Raw genomic sequence first — 16,501 nt, 5'->3', positions numbered from 1 at the left:
CATATGTAAGGTAAAGTTATTTCAGTGTGTTCTAGTGCCATTTTAAGAGTTTTAAACCTATTTGGATGAGGAATAATATCATGAATGCCAATTACTTTGGTGAGGATAACTGTTACATGCAATTTTCATATCTTTCTATGCCTACTCCTGACAGCATGAGATGTAAATATTAATGATCATCCTCCTCAGCTGAGCTGTAACTTAAGTTAGCTCAGTAAGGCTAGCTGTAGATGCACGGTTCTTTCTGCTAGGTGATATGGTTGGTGGGTGTAGTTTGGCAGAAAGAAAATAGTTCCTACTAGGGCATTAACGACTTCGATTTTTTTCAGGTCGACTTATCTGTCAATAAAGTCTAAAGGCCCGAACATACTCAGGTGTACTATTAGCGGTGCGAACTCCGCGAGGAATGTCCGCAGTCATTCGGGCTTTCATAGTCGAGCGCACTTCCGCGTTGTAGTTTTCTGTAAAAATGTCTGTGAAAAATCCCCATGATGTGAAAAATATATGCCGAGCAGTCACTGGTGCGCGGAGCAATGTCAGCACGGTTGTAAAATCTGAGCTTTGCGCGCACAGGGCTTGCGGACGTCCGCTTTGAGTCCGCGCTGACCTCCGCAGAGTCTGTTCCACGTACGTTCTGCCTGAGTATGTTCGGGCCTTCAGGCATTTTCTCAGGCCTATCACCTTCTTCGTTCTCTGCAGCCATGTCTCTTGTCTTGTTGTGGTCTTGTGTTAATTTCCCCTCTACGCACCGCCAAGTAACATTACCACCCTTTTTATGAAGTGACTATGACTATCGGTTAAGTCAAGGATAAAGTATCAGCGTAAGCCAATCATAGGCAGTGATTGCATTCCGTACACAAGCACACACACAGAGAGAGAGGGAAAACACACACAACTTGTCGACTCCTCCCGGGGAGTGTCGACTTGTGCCACTGATGTCGACACGTCGACAAATCGACTTTTCTGTTAATGCCCTAGTTCCTACATGAAACTGCTCACAACAAGGTCTGTGGATTATCTTGAGTAACCAGGTCACGATTTCTGTTAAGAGTTTTTTTTAAATATATATGTTTGGTGCTTTGAGCACCACAAGCCGAGTGACATCTTGTTCCATTATATGTGAGAGAAAGGAGAAATCTCTATGGCCGATATCTTCACAACTCAGCAACTCACATCAAAACAATCTAGATTGATAAATAGCACTAAAAGTGAAAGGAAAAATATGTATTTTTGATTCGGGGGTGAACTGTCCCTTTAAGCTAAGTCATGGTTGTTTCTTCTCATCATAATTAAAAACAATATGAACCATGATGAAGGTTAGTGTAACAATACAGCTGTCGATTCAAACTTGTTTTCTCTAGTTCAGTTAACTTTACTTATGTGACAACTTTGAACCAACTATTCAACTTCAGTTCAGATAAATTACATTTTTATGGCAGCAGGGAAGCGTAGGGTGTTTTATGGTGTGAATTCCACTGTTATTCATTACTTCAGACAAAAATGTTCACTGGGTTAAACAAGAACTTCAGTAATTCATTTTGTAATATCTCCACTCACAGGTAATAAATTATCATACTGAATTATCTCTCTGCCTTGAATCAAAGTTTTTAAGCATGCAGACAATCGTCTCGCCACCCACAGACACCCTCACACTCATTAGGCTCATTTTACTGCTATGATTCAGGCTTGAGCCCATAAATAACTATTCATGTGAGAAGATGTGTGTTTTAAGATTATAATGGATCTCATGTTCATTGAAGGAGTGCCGGGGTCACTGGCTGTAAGCTATACAAGATAAATAATTCCAGATGAATAATTCAAATCATTATAATGAATAAATGGGAGGTAATTATCCGGCTCCGAGTAGCAACCCGTGATTCAACGTAAGCACGAGGCGACAGAGATAAGAGGGGTTTCCCAGAGTCAACGAGGGACAATCACCTGCTTTGTAGAGGGAGGCCAGGGAGACGAGACAAAACACCAGTAAACACTAATGATGAAGAGAGCCTCTCACGCATGACATTATCTACTTTAAGAGTGTGTTTCTGTGTGTGTGTGTGTGTGTGTGTGTGTGTGTGTGGGTGTGAGAACAGGTTTCAGTTAGTGTCCAGTGGCTAAGCTGCAGATGTACAGATGAACATAAAAGCTTTGGGGTAGAGATGCTCCCTCAGTGTGACTGAGAGGCCTTTGTGGGGAGTCCCTGAGCAGCCCCTCCTGAGCCGCACAGGAGAGATGACGAGGATGAAAGGGAGGACAGGACGGAGAGGGAGTCCACCCATCATCTCTTTTGTTGTCCATCTGCTGTCTTAGCCGTTCCGCCATTCTCTTGACAAGCTTAACCCCCCCCTCCTCCTCCTCTGCTGTCACAGGTGTAAACCCCAAATGTGGAGAAAAAACCCTCCTCGCTGAGCTCCCCTCGACATGAGTGTCCTGGTACTTGAGATTTCTGATTAAAAAGCAAAACTACAAAAGATCTCCTTCAAATCACTGATAGTGGCAGTTTCTTTATGTTTAAAAAGCACTTTTCATCTGAACGCTGAGCACTGTCACCCTGCCCACAGTGAACAAAATAGCTTTTATCTTGCCTGTACTAATGACATGAGCTGCACCTCATCAGTCAGACTATGTTAAATAGCCCCTTCCTATCATCTACAGGGTATGTAATGTGTTTGAAGAGTGAGTTTTACCATCATACATCCTCTGCACCACTGTCACTACCCTTATTTTACACAACAGAAGCCAAGTCTATAACCCAGGAACAGAAAAACAGCACAAATATTTTGAAACCTAAAAATAAATTCGTCCTGGACTGCAGCCTATGTTTGGGTGAGGAAACATTTCTCACTTTGCTGGAGACCATCAGGACACACAGTCATCACACTTTTCTTTTAACAGGACTCAATAAAAAAAACAAAATATTTTCGTAATGATGCACCTATCTAGAAAAACATTGATAAATAAAGCATAGTAAGAATGATTTGGAGTCATGCGTCAGGCTCACTATCTCATGCCTTTCGATTTCCAGTGTGCGGTTAACAATACTGAGCACTTACTGAAAACCACGGAGGCAGCTGACATGAAATTTGACAGCTTTTGATCTCATGTGATAAAAATGTACAGTTAACGAGATTTCAGTCGCAGACGATCCACTTTGCCCGCCCCATTTGCCACCATGACCTTGATAGGCAGCTAAAAATGGATGGAATAGATATGGATATATGGATGGATGGATGGATGGATGGATGGATGGATGGATGGTTAGCAACTACACAGTAGGCCTATATGCTGGTGTGAATGTGCTTAAGCAGGTCCACAGGAAACTGAATCTATACAACAATCACTATGATAGCATATAAAAGAAGATGTCTAACGTTAGAAAGTGATTGATTTCTAATTGACCGATATAATTACGTACTGCAAGACAATATACATTTGTCAATATGTCCAAGTACAAAAAGTGAATCCTACCAACATCCACATAAAACCTACATATACATGCCAGATGCGTCTATGAACATACAACACATACAGTTTCAATATCCACCAATACAAAACACCTTAAATATACATGAAGAAAAATACTACTAGGGATGCACTGATCCAAAACGTTTCTCTCCCGCTATAGATTCAGATACCAGTGCTCTCTTCTCCGCAAATTAAAACCTTTTTACCTCATTGGAATCATATTTATGCACGGTAACATGAGGCCAGAGATTTCTGTGAGCATTAAAAAAATCGGTCACCATGAAGAACAGGATTTAACCTATAGCAAAAACACTACATTTTAAAATAAAAATGACAAAGAAACCATATTTACTCTGGCTTATTATAATTATTATTATCGCTTATTATGCTCAGTTTCAGCTAGGGATGCGCCAATCCAATATCTGGATCGAATATCGGACCCGATATCATCAAAATAGATGGATCAGGTATCGGAAAATGCAACCTATACCTGAGGCGATCCTTTCCCTTTAAATCTTTTGCAATGCGAGCTACGTCATACGTCATGGAGCGAAGGAGAGAATCTGCTGTGTGGAGGTATGTCACACTATTTCAACTGCTGCTGCACACTGTTTATTTTGTCAAAAATAAATAGTTCATCATTGCATTAATCTGTTTCATCTTGTTTCATTTTATCTTAGGAAAGAACTGTGTAGTCATCAATGCCTGATGCCTCTGGTCTTTTCTGTTCTACATGTAAAGGTATAAAGCTTTTTAGGTCAACCATGGTATCGGATCGGTATCGGGTATCGGCTGATACTCAAAGCCACAGCAACGGGATCGGTATCGAAACTGAAAAAGCTGGATCGGTGCATCTCTAGTTTCAGCGCCAATCAGCATCTCTGAAAAATACAATCTTAAAGAAATCAACAAGTCTTGCCAAATTAGACTTACAAGCCACCATTTCACAAGGCAATAGGTAGTAGTTCAAGGCTTCATTCAGGAAAAAATGTCTTTGGGTTTGAAGGCGTAGTATCCGAAATGCAAGACCGACATTTATGGTCACATTCAATGCCAAAAAAAATGCTGTATAGGGTAAACATCCTTATTGCTCACTCCTAGTTCTAACTATTTCCACCTATCTACCCTTGGCCATTCTACCTAGCGCTGGGAGATATGGAGAACATCAAATATGCCGATATTTTTGATCACATACCCCAATATCGATATTGCTACTACAGTGTGGGGTTGATTACTGGTGCTTTCACATACTTACACAATGAGATTTTGGACAATTAATCATCAGTAATGTGGATATAATGGCTAAGAGGGTAAAGGCAAATAATAGCACAGCTAGAACAGTCTGGCAAGTTTAGAAAATCAAATCACGACATTACAATATCCAAAATCTAAGACAATATCTAGTCTCATATCATGATAGTGACCAGTCGTATCTGATACCATGACTTAAGGAATCTGTTTTGTTGCATATTTGATAAAAATATATTTATGCAAATGCGCCCTTTCACACTTTCATCAGTGGCCTGTGATGGTGTGGGAAGACACATAGAACTTGGCAATAAGTGACTAAAATAAAAAAGGTTGCAGTAAGCAGGTTTGGTACGTACAGTAGGGCAAGAGACCATCACCTTTAAATACTTTGACATTAATGTAAAGGGTTGCAGCTGCAATGAGCTGAATGCATACTGTATGTCCCTGCTGTGTTTCATGCTGTATCCTGGACCTGTAATTTCACTGTAGTGTGGTGAAACTGAGATTTAGAATAGTCTTAGCTCTAAAAAAATCCCATCAGATTTGAACAGGCACGTCTCAACAATGCACCATATATAAACTGGCAATTTACTTCCATATAACTCTGAGCTGTGGAGACCTCTGACCCACAGACACTGACAGCACACAGGCTGCATTCACACAGGAGCCAATTTGACAGTTGGGATCAACACGTCTCACCTGACCTGCTATCCAGACAGAAAACACGTTTCCTTGTGTGTAACACTGCTGAACCGTGTTAACACCAGCTCCTCATACTAATGTAAAGCATGTGCTAACGTTTACGTGATGCTCAGTTTAAAAGGATACCGTCAGTATGCTAGCTTGTGTCTGCCTCTTAGCTGTGTCGGGTTTACGGTTAATGTCACACACAGAGGGAAATGTTAGACGTGAAAATTTATTGAATACAGTTGTCTAGTCGTTGTGGTTAAAGTAACGTCAATTGTTGCTGTCAACGTCTGTGTTTAAGGTCAGTTTAGCCTTCATGTTATGCTAGCATGCTAGCTGCAAAATGAATGGGGGGTTGGGCTAGCCTACAGCATCCAGCATCCTCTATCAACCGTTATGAGACGGAAATAACTCACCTGGTTGTAGTGCACCCTGAGCGGCTTCAGGTAGTCGGACTCTGTGCACGGAGTGACTTCAATGTTGTTAATCTCTTCCATAGTTTACACTCAGAGCTGGATTGTCGGCTCACCGATGGTTGTCTGTCACCGCACACTAACTGACAGTGAAGGAATGTCTACGGAAGCCGGGAGAGGACATGAGGGTGAACTGTGAGGATGGCAGGAGAGGTGAAAGGAGCAATATCAGAAAATAAGGACTGTTCATTTTATTGTATGGAAACTGTCTGAAGCATTTTATGGAACAAGAGAACAGATTAAGAGTCTAAGTATTGTTTATATGTTACATATTTAAATAATTAAAAAATAAAATCCTTTGAGATAAGAATTAGTACAGTCAAGCTGTCCCTGTCATCTGTTCAACACACCCTGAAGGTCTTTATTTTCGTTATGTTTTCTTCCTTTTCCCTGCATTTTATTTATGTATTGTTTAATTTTACATTATTTTTATATTATGAAATATATTTACTACAACTTTTACAATGAAAATATAGAATGTCCATACTCCATGTGTTGAATATAGTTTGGAAAATAAAGGGAAAAGGCTGGTATTGTGAAATAAATCGCATGACACATGTTCGCCACAATTTTTTTCAACAAATAATTTATCAAAATTAAATCAAAAATACCCCCCACAGAAAAAGCATTTCCATTAAATCGTTTTTTTTTTTTTTTACTCCTTTTAATCTTATTTAGAGAATTTAATTCAACTAATTAATCCCTTCATAGCTATATATTTTTTTACATAAATAATGGTAAAACAACAACAAAATTTATTTATATGGAATCATTCAGACATAAAATACCCCTCAAAGTGCTTTATTAACAAATTATATGAATATTTAAAAAATCTATAAATAAGTTCTACAAAGCCCCCAGAGAACTTGTGTGGGATGATAATAACTTGTTCCCACAAAATTAAAGAAAAATAAACATTAAAAATAAAATTACACCTTTTTTACGTCTGTTTATTGGTTTTTGCAAAACAGTGTAATACAGTAAAGAAACATACAAAAAGCAAAAGAAGAAACAAAACTAAATGGAGCACTGGTGGTAAGACAAAAAAAGATTACACATAAGTTATCCCACAGGTTACAGTGTATTGACATATGACACCATGGTACAGTTAACCTGTTAAACTATTACCCATTCACTTTAATTCCTCAATCTAACTAATGACCGGTTGCCAGATTTTCTTAAAGAGTCCCTCTCTGTTTGACAGGGTGAAGCTAATTTTCTCTAAATGTAAAACATGACCTAATTCCTTCAGCCAGATCTAAAATAAGATTCATGAAATAAAAATAAACACAGTAAGATTCAGTAAGTCAAGATAAAAAAAGTACAAATGTCTTTTTTTGAATAAGACTGAAGCCTTGATAAGTAGACTTGCATCACTGTAGTGTTCTTGCACACCATGAAGTGAAGTTTTATTTATATATCTCCATATCACCAATCACAGATTTCCTGTAACAGGACCTGTGTGCATTTTTTTGACCATTTAAACTGTATTTCCACATATTATGCATAGTGAAAGCCTTCTGTACAGATGAAAATCTGCATTGTGTGTTTCTCAACTCACAGATCATAACTAAAATATGCTAATTTACTGCTTACTGTACTGCTTAACAAATATTACTAATGGGAAGAAAACTCAAGGGCAATTTATTAGCTTTTTCTGGAGCTTTTAGCTGGTCTTCTTCAGCACATTCAGGACTATAAGATGTATTTGAAAGCATCAGAAAAAGCTTCTTATTAAGATTTTTTTTTATGAAACAAATATTGTCAAGGTCACCTATACACTTTCCCCCTTGAAACTTCGGCAGGTTCAGAAAACATCGAAGGAATAATTTGGCATTTTGGGAAATCTGCTTACTTATTTCCTTGCTGAGATTTAGAACAAAAAAGATTAATTCTTCTCTTCACATTTATATGTTAAATATTAAATATGAAGAGTAGATAAAGAGTTGCTGTTTTACAGTGGGTTGTGTGCCAGACTATTTCCTGGCCGTGACATGTTGCCTGGCAACCAGTGAAGACTGGGAAGTTACTGTCCCTGGCCAAACAATAGCACAGAACATAAACGTCTGTAAAACCACAATGTGTCATATTTAAACTTTGATTTTTGCACAGATTGAATTAATGAGCTTTAAAGGTGCTGGTCTGGGGATTTTGTTACATTTTGACTGAGCCAAGACAGTTGTTCAGCCCCAGTTACTATGCTAAGCTGAGCTAACAGGCTACTGGCTGTATCTTAAGTAATTCCCCAAAATATTGCTCTATTCTTTAACATCTCAATCAAATATTTTATCAATAGATTTGGGATTGACCGCATGTTCTGATCCAGTGATTTGAGTTTGGAGTTCACCTTTAAATGCCCAATACAGCTTCATATCAAAAATGACGAGAGGTCCAGCATCCACACTGTGCTGAGCAATGAATCAGAGATGGGTGTGGGAGCTCTTTCTCACCAACCCTGCCTTGAAGGGTGAGGCTGCATGATGTCACCCACTCACATCAATAACAGCCTTATAATGGAAAACAATCTGCACAGCTCCAATCTCGATGGGGCTGACTTCCTCCAACAAATGAGCCCCAGTCCACCGCCCACTACACAAGGACAGGACGTAACACTTTTGCTGAGCTGATTTACATCTAAATAAATACAGGCCTAGACGAAACAATGTGCGGACCCAAAAGAGGAACCGGCGTCTCTCCTCTGGGCACGTCCAATTTTTATTGCCCGATCCAGCCAAGCTGTTGGGCGCGATAAGACGACAGAGGACTGCTGAGTTGAGGCAACGCACAAGAGTCAACCTGCTGTGGTTTGTTGGACACAAAGAAACTATGGCAAAAGAATGAGGAGATGAAATGAGATGAAGGCATAGAGATGTAAAAACAAATAGGTATACGTAAATATTCCCCATTGTTAAAACACGTATTTGTCACCAGTTAGGGTTATGGGTTTGTGAAGTCTGTGGGGTTTTTTTGTTGACAAAAACCCTTGATGACCACACTTTTTTTTGGGTTGTAATCTGTAAATACTGCCATTTTTGGTCAAATTGGCAACATGTATTTACAACATTGCTTTACTGGCTGTTCATTCATTTGCATGTGACTATCTGTGGTCCATCAGATCCAGGATTTTGCAACTTTCACGTGACAAATCTAAACTTCTTCCCTGCTACCCTGAAAACAAAGTGACTTAATTACTTTGAACTACTTTATATACAAGCAGCGCGATGATGCTGTGGTTAGCATTGTCACCTCACAGCAAGAGGGTTCTTGGAGTTTGCATGTTCTCCCTGTGTCAGTGTGGGTTCTCTCTAGGTACTTCGGCTTCCTCACACAGTCCAAAGACATGCAGGTTAATTGGTGACCCTTAATTGTCTGTAGGTGTGAATGTGAGTGTGAATGGTTGTCTGTCTCTATGTGTCAGCCCTGTGATAGTCTGGTGACCTGTCCAGGGTGTACCCCTGAAAGTTACAGAAAGTACAGAAATACAGAAGGTTTTACATTTCCTCTGGTGATTATTTTAAGATGACAGAAGTTCGGACACATTTCTGAGGTCACAAAGAAGTGACCCGTACAGACTAATAATACAGTAAAAAAAACAAACATCATCCACCATAAATGAATAATTGTCTTATTTTGGTCTGTTACTTAGTGCAGTGGTTCCCATCTGGGATAGGTTCCCCAAGAGGATTAGTCCAGCAGTTCAGGCCACTTCAAAGGGTCACAAGATGAATCTGAGGGGCAGTGAGATGATTAATGGGAGTAGAAAGAAGTTAATCAAGTTCTAATACACACATTTGTATTCATTTTTGTTGACTTTTGTCTTTGATTTTGTGAAATGTTAACCATCTGACAAGTTTAGAGGGAAAATGAGTCTTTCGTGGAACTGCTAACAACTATAAGACATCGCATGTAAGGCAGCATAAAAGTATAAGTACCTCAAAATTGCACTTGAGTTAAAGTGGAAACAGGGGTCTCATTTATAGAACCATGCATAGGATCATTACTAGAACTGTACGTATGAACAAAAGCCAAAAATGGTGTTTGCCTAAAAATATTTAACAATTCCTACAATCAGGCTTCACCATCTGCGTTGCTAATGTCCCGTCTCCAAAATGTTGGTAAGCATGGGTCAAAGTTTCTCCCATCAAGTCTGTTTTTATACATCACAATCACCGCGTGGCAAGTGGCATACACTTCTTTCAGGCCTCATTTTGTGCGTACACAGTGTTTATACCTTAAAGGTTTATCACCTAAAACATTCTTTGATTTAATGTAAAATGTAATCAGCAACCCATAAGCTGTAGTGAAGTCAAGCGTTGTTGGGTTTGACAGGTGTGGCAGTTCAGTGTGCCGAGATGCCATGAAAATGTTTGAAAGTATGGCTATACTACACATCTGTGGTGTCCGGTGGCATCACAGTACTGAATGCTTCTCATGATGGGCACCAAATGAAGAAGAAGAAAAAAGGTATTGAGCAAAGTACTCTATTGGTATCGGTATCACCAGTATCACTGGTATTAGTATTGATATCATTTTTAAAAAAATAAAACCCAGCTACTTTCCATCACTGCGAGTATATCACACTTTACAGGGCTGAATGGATACAGTGGTTCCCAACTGGTGGGTCATGGTCCGAAACTGGGTTGCAGGTCTATACTGAATGGACCACAAGTGACTTGTAAATGTGTCTAGTTTGTAAAAGAAAAAAACTTTCTTTATTTTTAAGTACCGCGGATTTCCAGCACAGAGCTGTTTCCTGCTGTAGAGTGAGTGACTAATGGGCAGCTACTTGACAGAGACAGCCAACTAGCTCAATGACATGGCCAAACGCAAGTATGACGCTGAGTGTGTTAACTGTATGGACCTTGAACTAATGACTAAAGAGCAAACTGGATCTTGTCGCCAGACCAGCTGGGAACCACTGCACTAAGTACCTGGCCAAAATAAGACAATTATTTGTTTCTGGTGGATGACGTTTGTTTTTTATTGTATTAAAACAGTCTCTGTATGGGTCACTTCTTTGTGACCTCAGAAATGTGTCTGAACGTCTGTCATCTCACAATAATCACCAGAAGAAATGTAAAACCTTCTGTATTTCTTTTCTACTTGATGGACTTTACTGACACTGACTCCTCTCGTGGGCCTCATTTGAACATCACCCTCAATAAGGCCTCCAAAACTCTTATCAGCTCCTCAACCGGGTCCTGAGGCGCCCATAACGTGTTAATCCCATCCTTCCACGAACACTGGGGTGCAGGGTCCTCGCAGTCACAACCAATTACAGACTTCAGGCGGGTGACGCAGGCCAGACAACCCTGGGCTTAGCTCAACGCCGAACCTGGAGCCTCCTGAAGCTCCCAAACCTTCACTTCCTGTCTGTCCTGCTCTGTCTTTTCTTTTTAGTTTTACTGTCTCATTTTTAAAGCTTGTGATCTAATCTCACTTTCATTTCTGTTCTTTTGTTTTTACAGCAATTTTACCACAGTTTAATACTTTTAAACTTGTTGGTAAACAATCAGTCACATACTGTATACTCCCTTTACATCAGCAACTTATTATTGAAGTTCTTAAATGTAATACTTTTGACTTTTAGATCTGCAATATTTATCTTCGTCAGCTCTCTAAACACTTTGAATAATCTGAAAAAAGGCATTGACTGATAAGAAATACTAATAATAATGCCAGCATAGATCATAGTAGCCCAGAGAACCATTTGTTGTTGTGGAAATCCTTATTTTAAAGGTAAACTCTCCAGTGGTCTATCCATAGCATAGTTTATCAGCCAGGGTCAAGCAGGGATTTGGGCCAGTGGCTTGGGGAATGCACTTAGCCAAGGTGGCTGCTGTACCTCTGTTAGCGGGCTCAGGGTGTGGGTCAAAATGGCCGGTATCCACCCGTCCAGCAGTCTGGACGTTCAGCCGCCACTTGTCTTGTCCAGGAGACGCTCCTGTATCCTTCCATGTGAGTTTGGATTTCAAAATAGCGCCTTGTGTCAAAAGGGCGCCCGATAACGTAGCACAGACATCTCTGCGGTGTAGCTGAGGTGTGTGAGGAGTTGATGGAGGACGCATGATGACGACAGTAAGACATGATGGTGACTTGACCTGGGTCATCAGGCTCCACATAATCTGACCAGGCAGGTGGTCACATTGTGACACGTTAAAGATATATGTTTTAATACGACTTTTAAAAGACCCAAAATACCAATGACATGGACCTGTCCGCATGCCCCCACTTTGGAGAAGCAGGCTGGAGTCTGACACAGAAGCTAAGCAATCTACTGCTGGAGAGGGGTCAGCAACAAAATGTATTTAGCCACCTAAATAAGGTCTAAAAAGACCAATATCAGTTTAAGTGTACGCTATGTTCAGAATATTTTCACTGTTTTAGCTTAATGTCAGACAGTGATTTCCAATGGGAAAAAGAAGCTGCTAGCCTCCATGTTGGACGACTGCCTCCAAAAAATCCTAACTATTATAACAGCAGACAACTATTTGCTATGTAAAGATAGAGAGTGGTGGCGTCCGGAGCAGAGAATGAAGTCCCTCTGTGTGCGTGTTGTAATCCAAGCTTCTCTTTTCATTGTTGTGGTAGCAGGTCCGGCCCTGCGTGCATGTTAGTGCATCTGAGACCCTGCATGTGTATCACACCAGCTAGCTAGCTCATCACTGCCACTCTGCACTGATATCTGGACTGCACGGTTGCGTTAGTGTAGCGCCCACCCTTTGGTTTCCCCCCGGCTAACACCATTAGCTCTGTTAGCACTGTTGTCGTTGTTAGCACTGTTTATTGAGTCAGGCCCGTTAGCTGCTAAATGCAATTCAACCACTTCTACACTGAGAACCATGTGCAGTCATCACGGAAAATCTACAAGGGCAGAGACCACAAGCCGCTGATAGACAGCCCTCGAGACTGTTTTTACTTGTTGCCGTGGAAATATTCAGGCAACAATTACAGTCATTGCAACTGCTGTCATATTCTGTCTGCTCATCTGGCCCTGCAGATAATGAGATATAAATCACATGATTGTTTTGTGAGTGTACAAAATAAAATTTCTGTATAACATACAGGCTGCAGACATTCACATACAGAGATGCTTGTAAAAAAAGGACCGAGCTATGAAAAAATAAATCCAGTAGGCCTGTTAGTTACATCAGAAGATCGTCTTTAGTTGTTTTTCAGATACTTTTCTAACCTTTATATTTGGCATTACACTGCGCAACCTTTATAATTATACAGTGCGTTTTGATTAAACTCTACAGCCTGTATTTCTACATATTTCTGTATCATGATGTTGTTGAATATCATTTCTGGCCTACAAGATTCAAGTACTGTTTTAATAGCCTACAGTCATTATCTTACATATATACAAGTTTAGATTTTTTTGTCGGCTATTGAAAAAAAAAAACTGCCCCCAAAAGGCCCAAAAATGTTGATAAATGCAAGGCACAAAAATGTGGACTTGACTTGGACCTGCGTTATTGTGAATTTACGTAACTGAGACTTGACTCTTTAAAGAACTGACTTGAAAGCAAAAATGTTTTTGACTAGATTTTCATGACCTGCCTGTTGCTAAGAAACCTGAACGAATTTCAGTTAACTTTCAGTTTACTCAGGAAGACTTGCTCCAAAAGATTTAATATAGCTCTACAGATATTGTCTGCAGTTCTACATCACAGTGCTGTAGATATCACCTTTATCTTCATTAAAATGTTTATTAGCAATTTTGATAATTGCAATTTTTGATCGTTGCAAAAGACAGAGCTGCATGAAATACAGTTAAAGAACATGATCAGGTGTGTGGCATGTGCCTGGGCAGTGAACTTCATCAGTACTTTTCTTCCAGGTAAGGCTTCAAATAAGTGAAATCCCCTCCTCTTTCTGCTCTGCATGATGCATCTCTGAAGGCCATTGTAATGGAAACCCTCCTCTGACAGGCCCTTATATTTTTAGGAAAAGCTATTATTGTTCTGTTCCCATGTTGCTGTCGTGCCCCAGGATACGTTCCCCCGAACAAGGTCACGATTCCTGTTTTGTCATCATTATTCTACCAGAGAATGGCCGACTCGCCCACAATACTTTCTGTTCGCTGGGGTTCCTGGTATTTGTTTGTCTTCCATGGATACAAATAGACCTGAAATGGAATTCAGCTGAAGTTAAGTGAAGTTATTGTGGCAGAGAATAGTTTGGACTCAGTCTAAAACGTTTTATTGATGCACCAGGGGGCACAAAGCAAGTTCTTTAAAATTAATTTATGTTTGAAGCCCTCAAAGCCCAATGATATAATCATAATTAAATGAAATACCATTATTCATAATATGGCAGATACTTGTAGGTTTTAGACAGAGAAGTTATATGAAGAGAATAAGTGACAACTTGCACATCTTGAGTTAATGTCTGAAAAAACCCCAATTTTTTCACCCACAAACACAAGATAATACATCATATAACAGTCAATAAGTGATGTAATATTTAAACTGACTCCACCTGCCAAGCTGTAAACCACTGTTTGAAACCAACAACCAACATAACCACAGGCTTTAAATTGAGTTGCTCTGTTTTCTACGGCTTTTTAGCTTCCAAACATGGGTGTTTTTTAGGGACTGGTCACTGGATTTTCAGCATGGCGCCATGAAAAGACATTGTTTTCCTGCCTGGAGATTCCAGTCTCCGAAATCGTTGAAATCCTACGCTTGGGCAGTGACTTGTGGCATCAGAAACCAATGGAAAAAGGCATCCTCAGGTAAATGTGGCGAGACAAAGTAAAAAGTTAAGGCAGGGAAAGTCCAAGTTGGGCAGACAAGAGAGGTGATGAATGGGTCCAACAAACATTGACTTTTAACCCAAGAGAGCGGTGTTTGTGTCCAAGAACCAATGCACTCAGGGTACCTTGGGTGTCGTATGAGGACGCAGAAAGTCCATGACCAAAATGTCAAAAAGTGATGAGGTCGGAGTGAGAATGTGTTGGCCTGAATTGTGCTCCCAAAACTGAGTACATTAAGCCAAAACCTGATCTTTTCCTAAACCCAACCACATGTTAACCACAGCAATGTTGAAACATAAAGTAAAACATATCCACTACATGACAACCTCAAAGTGTAACGTAGGCCTGGTTTGCAGAAACTTTCAATGTCAACATTTTTTTCTGATGATCAGGTTGAAAGACACATCACATCTGATTTAATACATTACATTAACGCACAGTTTTTGGATTATTATCTAAAAACTTTATTAAATTGTACATATTCTTTTTACTTTATACTATGAACATTTGCACATTCTTTGGTTAATATTCCATCCTCATGTTTCAAACGCTGCACAGCTCTTTTTATTTTACCCAGCTGGCATTCTAATGTTTATTCACTGTTGAATCAATGTCATACACCATGGTTAAATCACTGTTGATTTATGTTTGATTTTGACAGATGAATCAACGTTGATTTCACAGTGTTGTTTCAATGTTGTTTCCTAACCTTTAATCAACATTGAATCTTTCTGGAATGTCAGTGTTGATTTATAAGAATTTTGTTAGCCCTTTTTACAACCTTTGGAATTAAATGTTGTTTCAATGTTGGTTTAATGTTGAAACAACAACTGACATAATTTTAACCACATTTTAACATTGAATTGAACAAGAATTTTGAATGCTGTGTGACATTCTCTCTCTATATATATACAGCAGCACAAGGATTAAGTGAACATTTAAATTATTACTCCCTTTTGTATTTCCCTGCTAGTGAGTCGTAATATGTCCTAACAAAAGTTTAAAAGAGAACCTCTGGACTGGATGGTTTGTGGGACCATTAAAGCTTGACACTGTGGCACAGCTGCTGCGTCCCCCTGCAGAGAGGGAGCCTATTTTAACGAGGCAGACCTCTATTGTCTTTTCCCAAGAATGACCAGAGAATGTGGCAACTCCTTGGGTCACATAGCCTTTATTTGTGTGTGTGTGTGTGTGTGTGTGTGTGTGTGTGTGTGTGTGTGTGTGTGTGTTGATGATTGGGGTGAGGGGTGGGATATGGCTGTCTCCCTGTCATTCGCATCACTATGGCAGCACATGCCATCAGAGCTAATTAACTGCCGGGGAGGACCAATTAAGATGCCCTCTAATGCCCCCTGACAAGGTAACCTACAGAGGGCTTACGGTAGGGCAGGGTGGTTGTGAGGGGAGGGAGTGGTGAACAGGTCAACTGTGTGGAGACACAAACATTCAAGCAGTTTGGGGGGTTATCATACAGATTAAAGTACAGCATACTTTTTGTCACGAGTAAAGTGTTAAACATATAGTAATGCAACGGCACAAAGTAATATTAGAGTTGTCCTAAACCCCTCAAGCACTTATTTATTTAATCTTGCTTCATTGTAGAGCTGTACGCAACTCATTTGCTCAGTCCCTCCTTTTCTTGCTCTCTCTCTCTCTCTCTCTCTCTCTCTCTCTATTTATCAGACCACAAATCTGACAAGAATTAGCTAGCTCGCCAAAACAACTGTTGCTCCGCCTCACTCTCCGCCTCGCTCCCCGCCACTGTGTACTTTCTCACCAGGAAAAGAGCAGACAGCAGCTCAGCAGATGGACCTTTGATCAGTGGCTGTAACGGCTCAAATATAGCCAGCGTCAACTCCTCAGC

At 40.0% G+C, this 16,501-nt stretch overlaps 1 protein-coding gene across 1 annotated transcript in view; it reads right to left on the bottom strand.

Moving 5' to 3' along the window:
* nudt14 (nudix (nucleoside diphosphate linked moiety X)-type motif 14) overlaps window positions 1-5,970 on the bottom strand; it is a 34,635-nt gene extending 28,665 nt beyond the window's left edge. The window contains exon 1 of the mRNA XM_049590245.1: window positions 5,820-5,970. Within this exon, the coding sequence (XP_049446202.1) occupies window positions 5,820-5,900 (81 nt within the window). The 5' untranslated portion in view covers window positions 5,901-5,970. The remainder of the gene's footprint in view (window positions 1-5,819) is intronic.
* Window positions 5,971-16,501: the final 10,531 nt, after the last annotated feature.

The sequence above is a fragment of the Epinephelus fuscoguttatus genome, linkage group LG11 (assembly GCF_011397635.1).
Source record: "Epinephelus fuscoguttatus linkage group LG11, E.fuscoguttatus.final_Chr_v1".
NCBI lineage: Eukaryota > Metazoa > Chordata > Actinopteri > Perciformes > Serranidae > Epinephelus > Epinephelus fuscoguttatus.
This window is presented reverse-complemented; position numbering and strand designations above follow the sequence as displayed.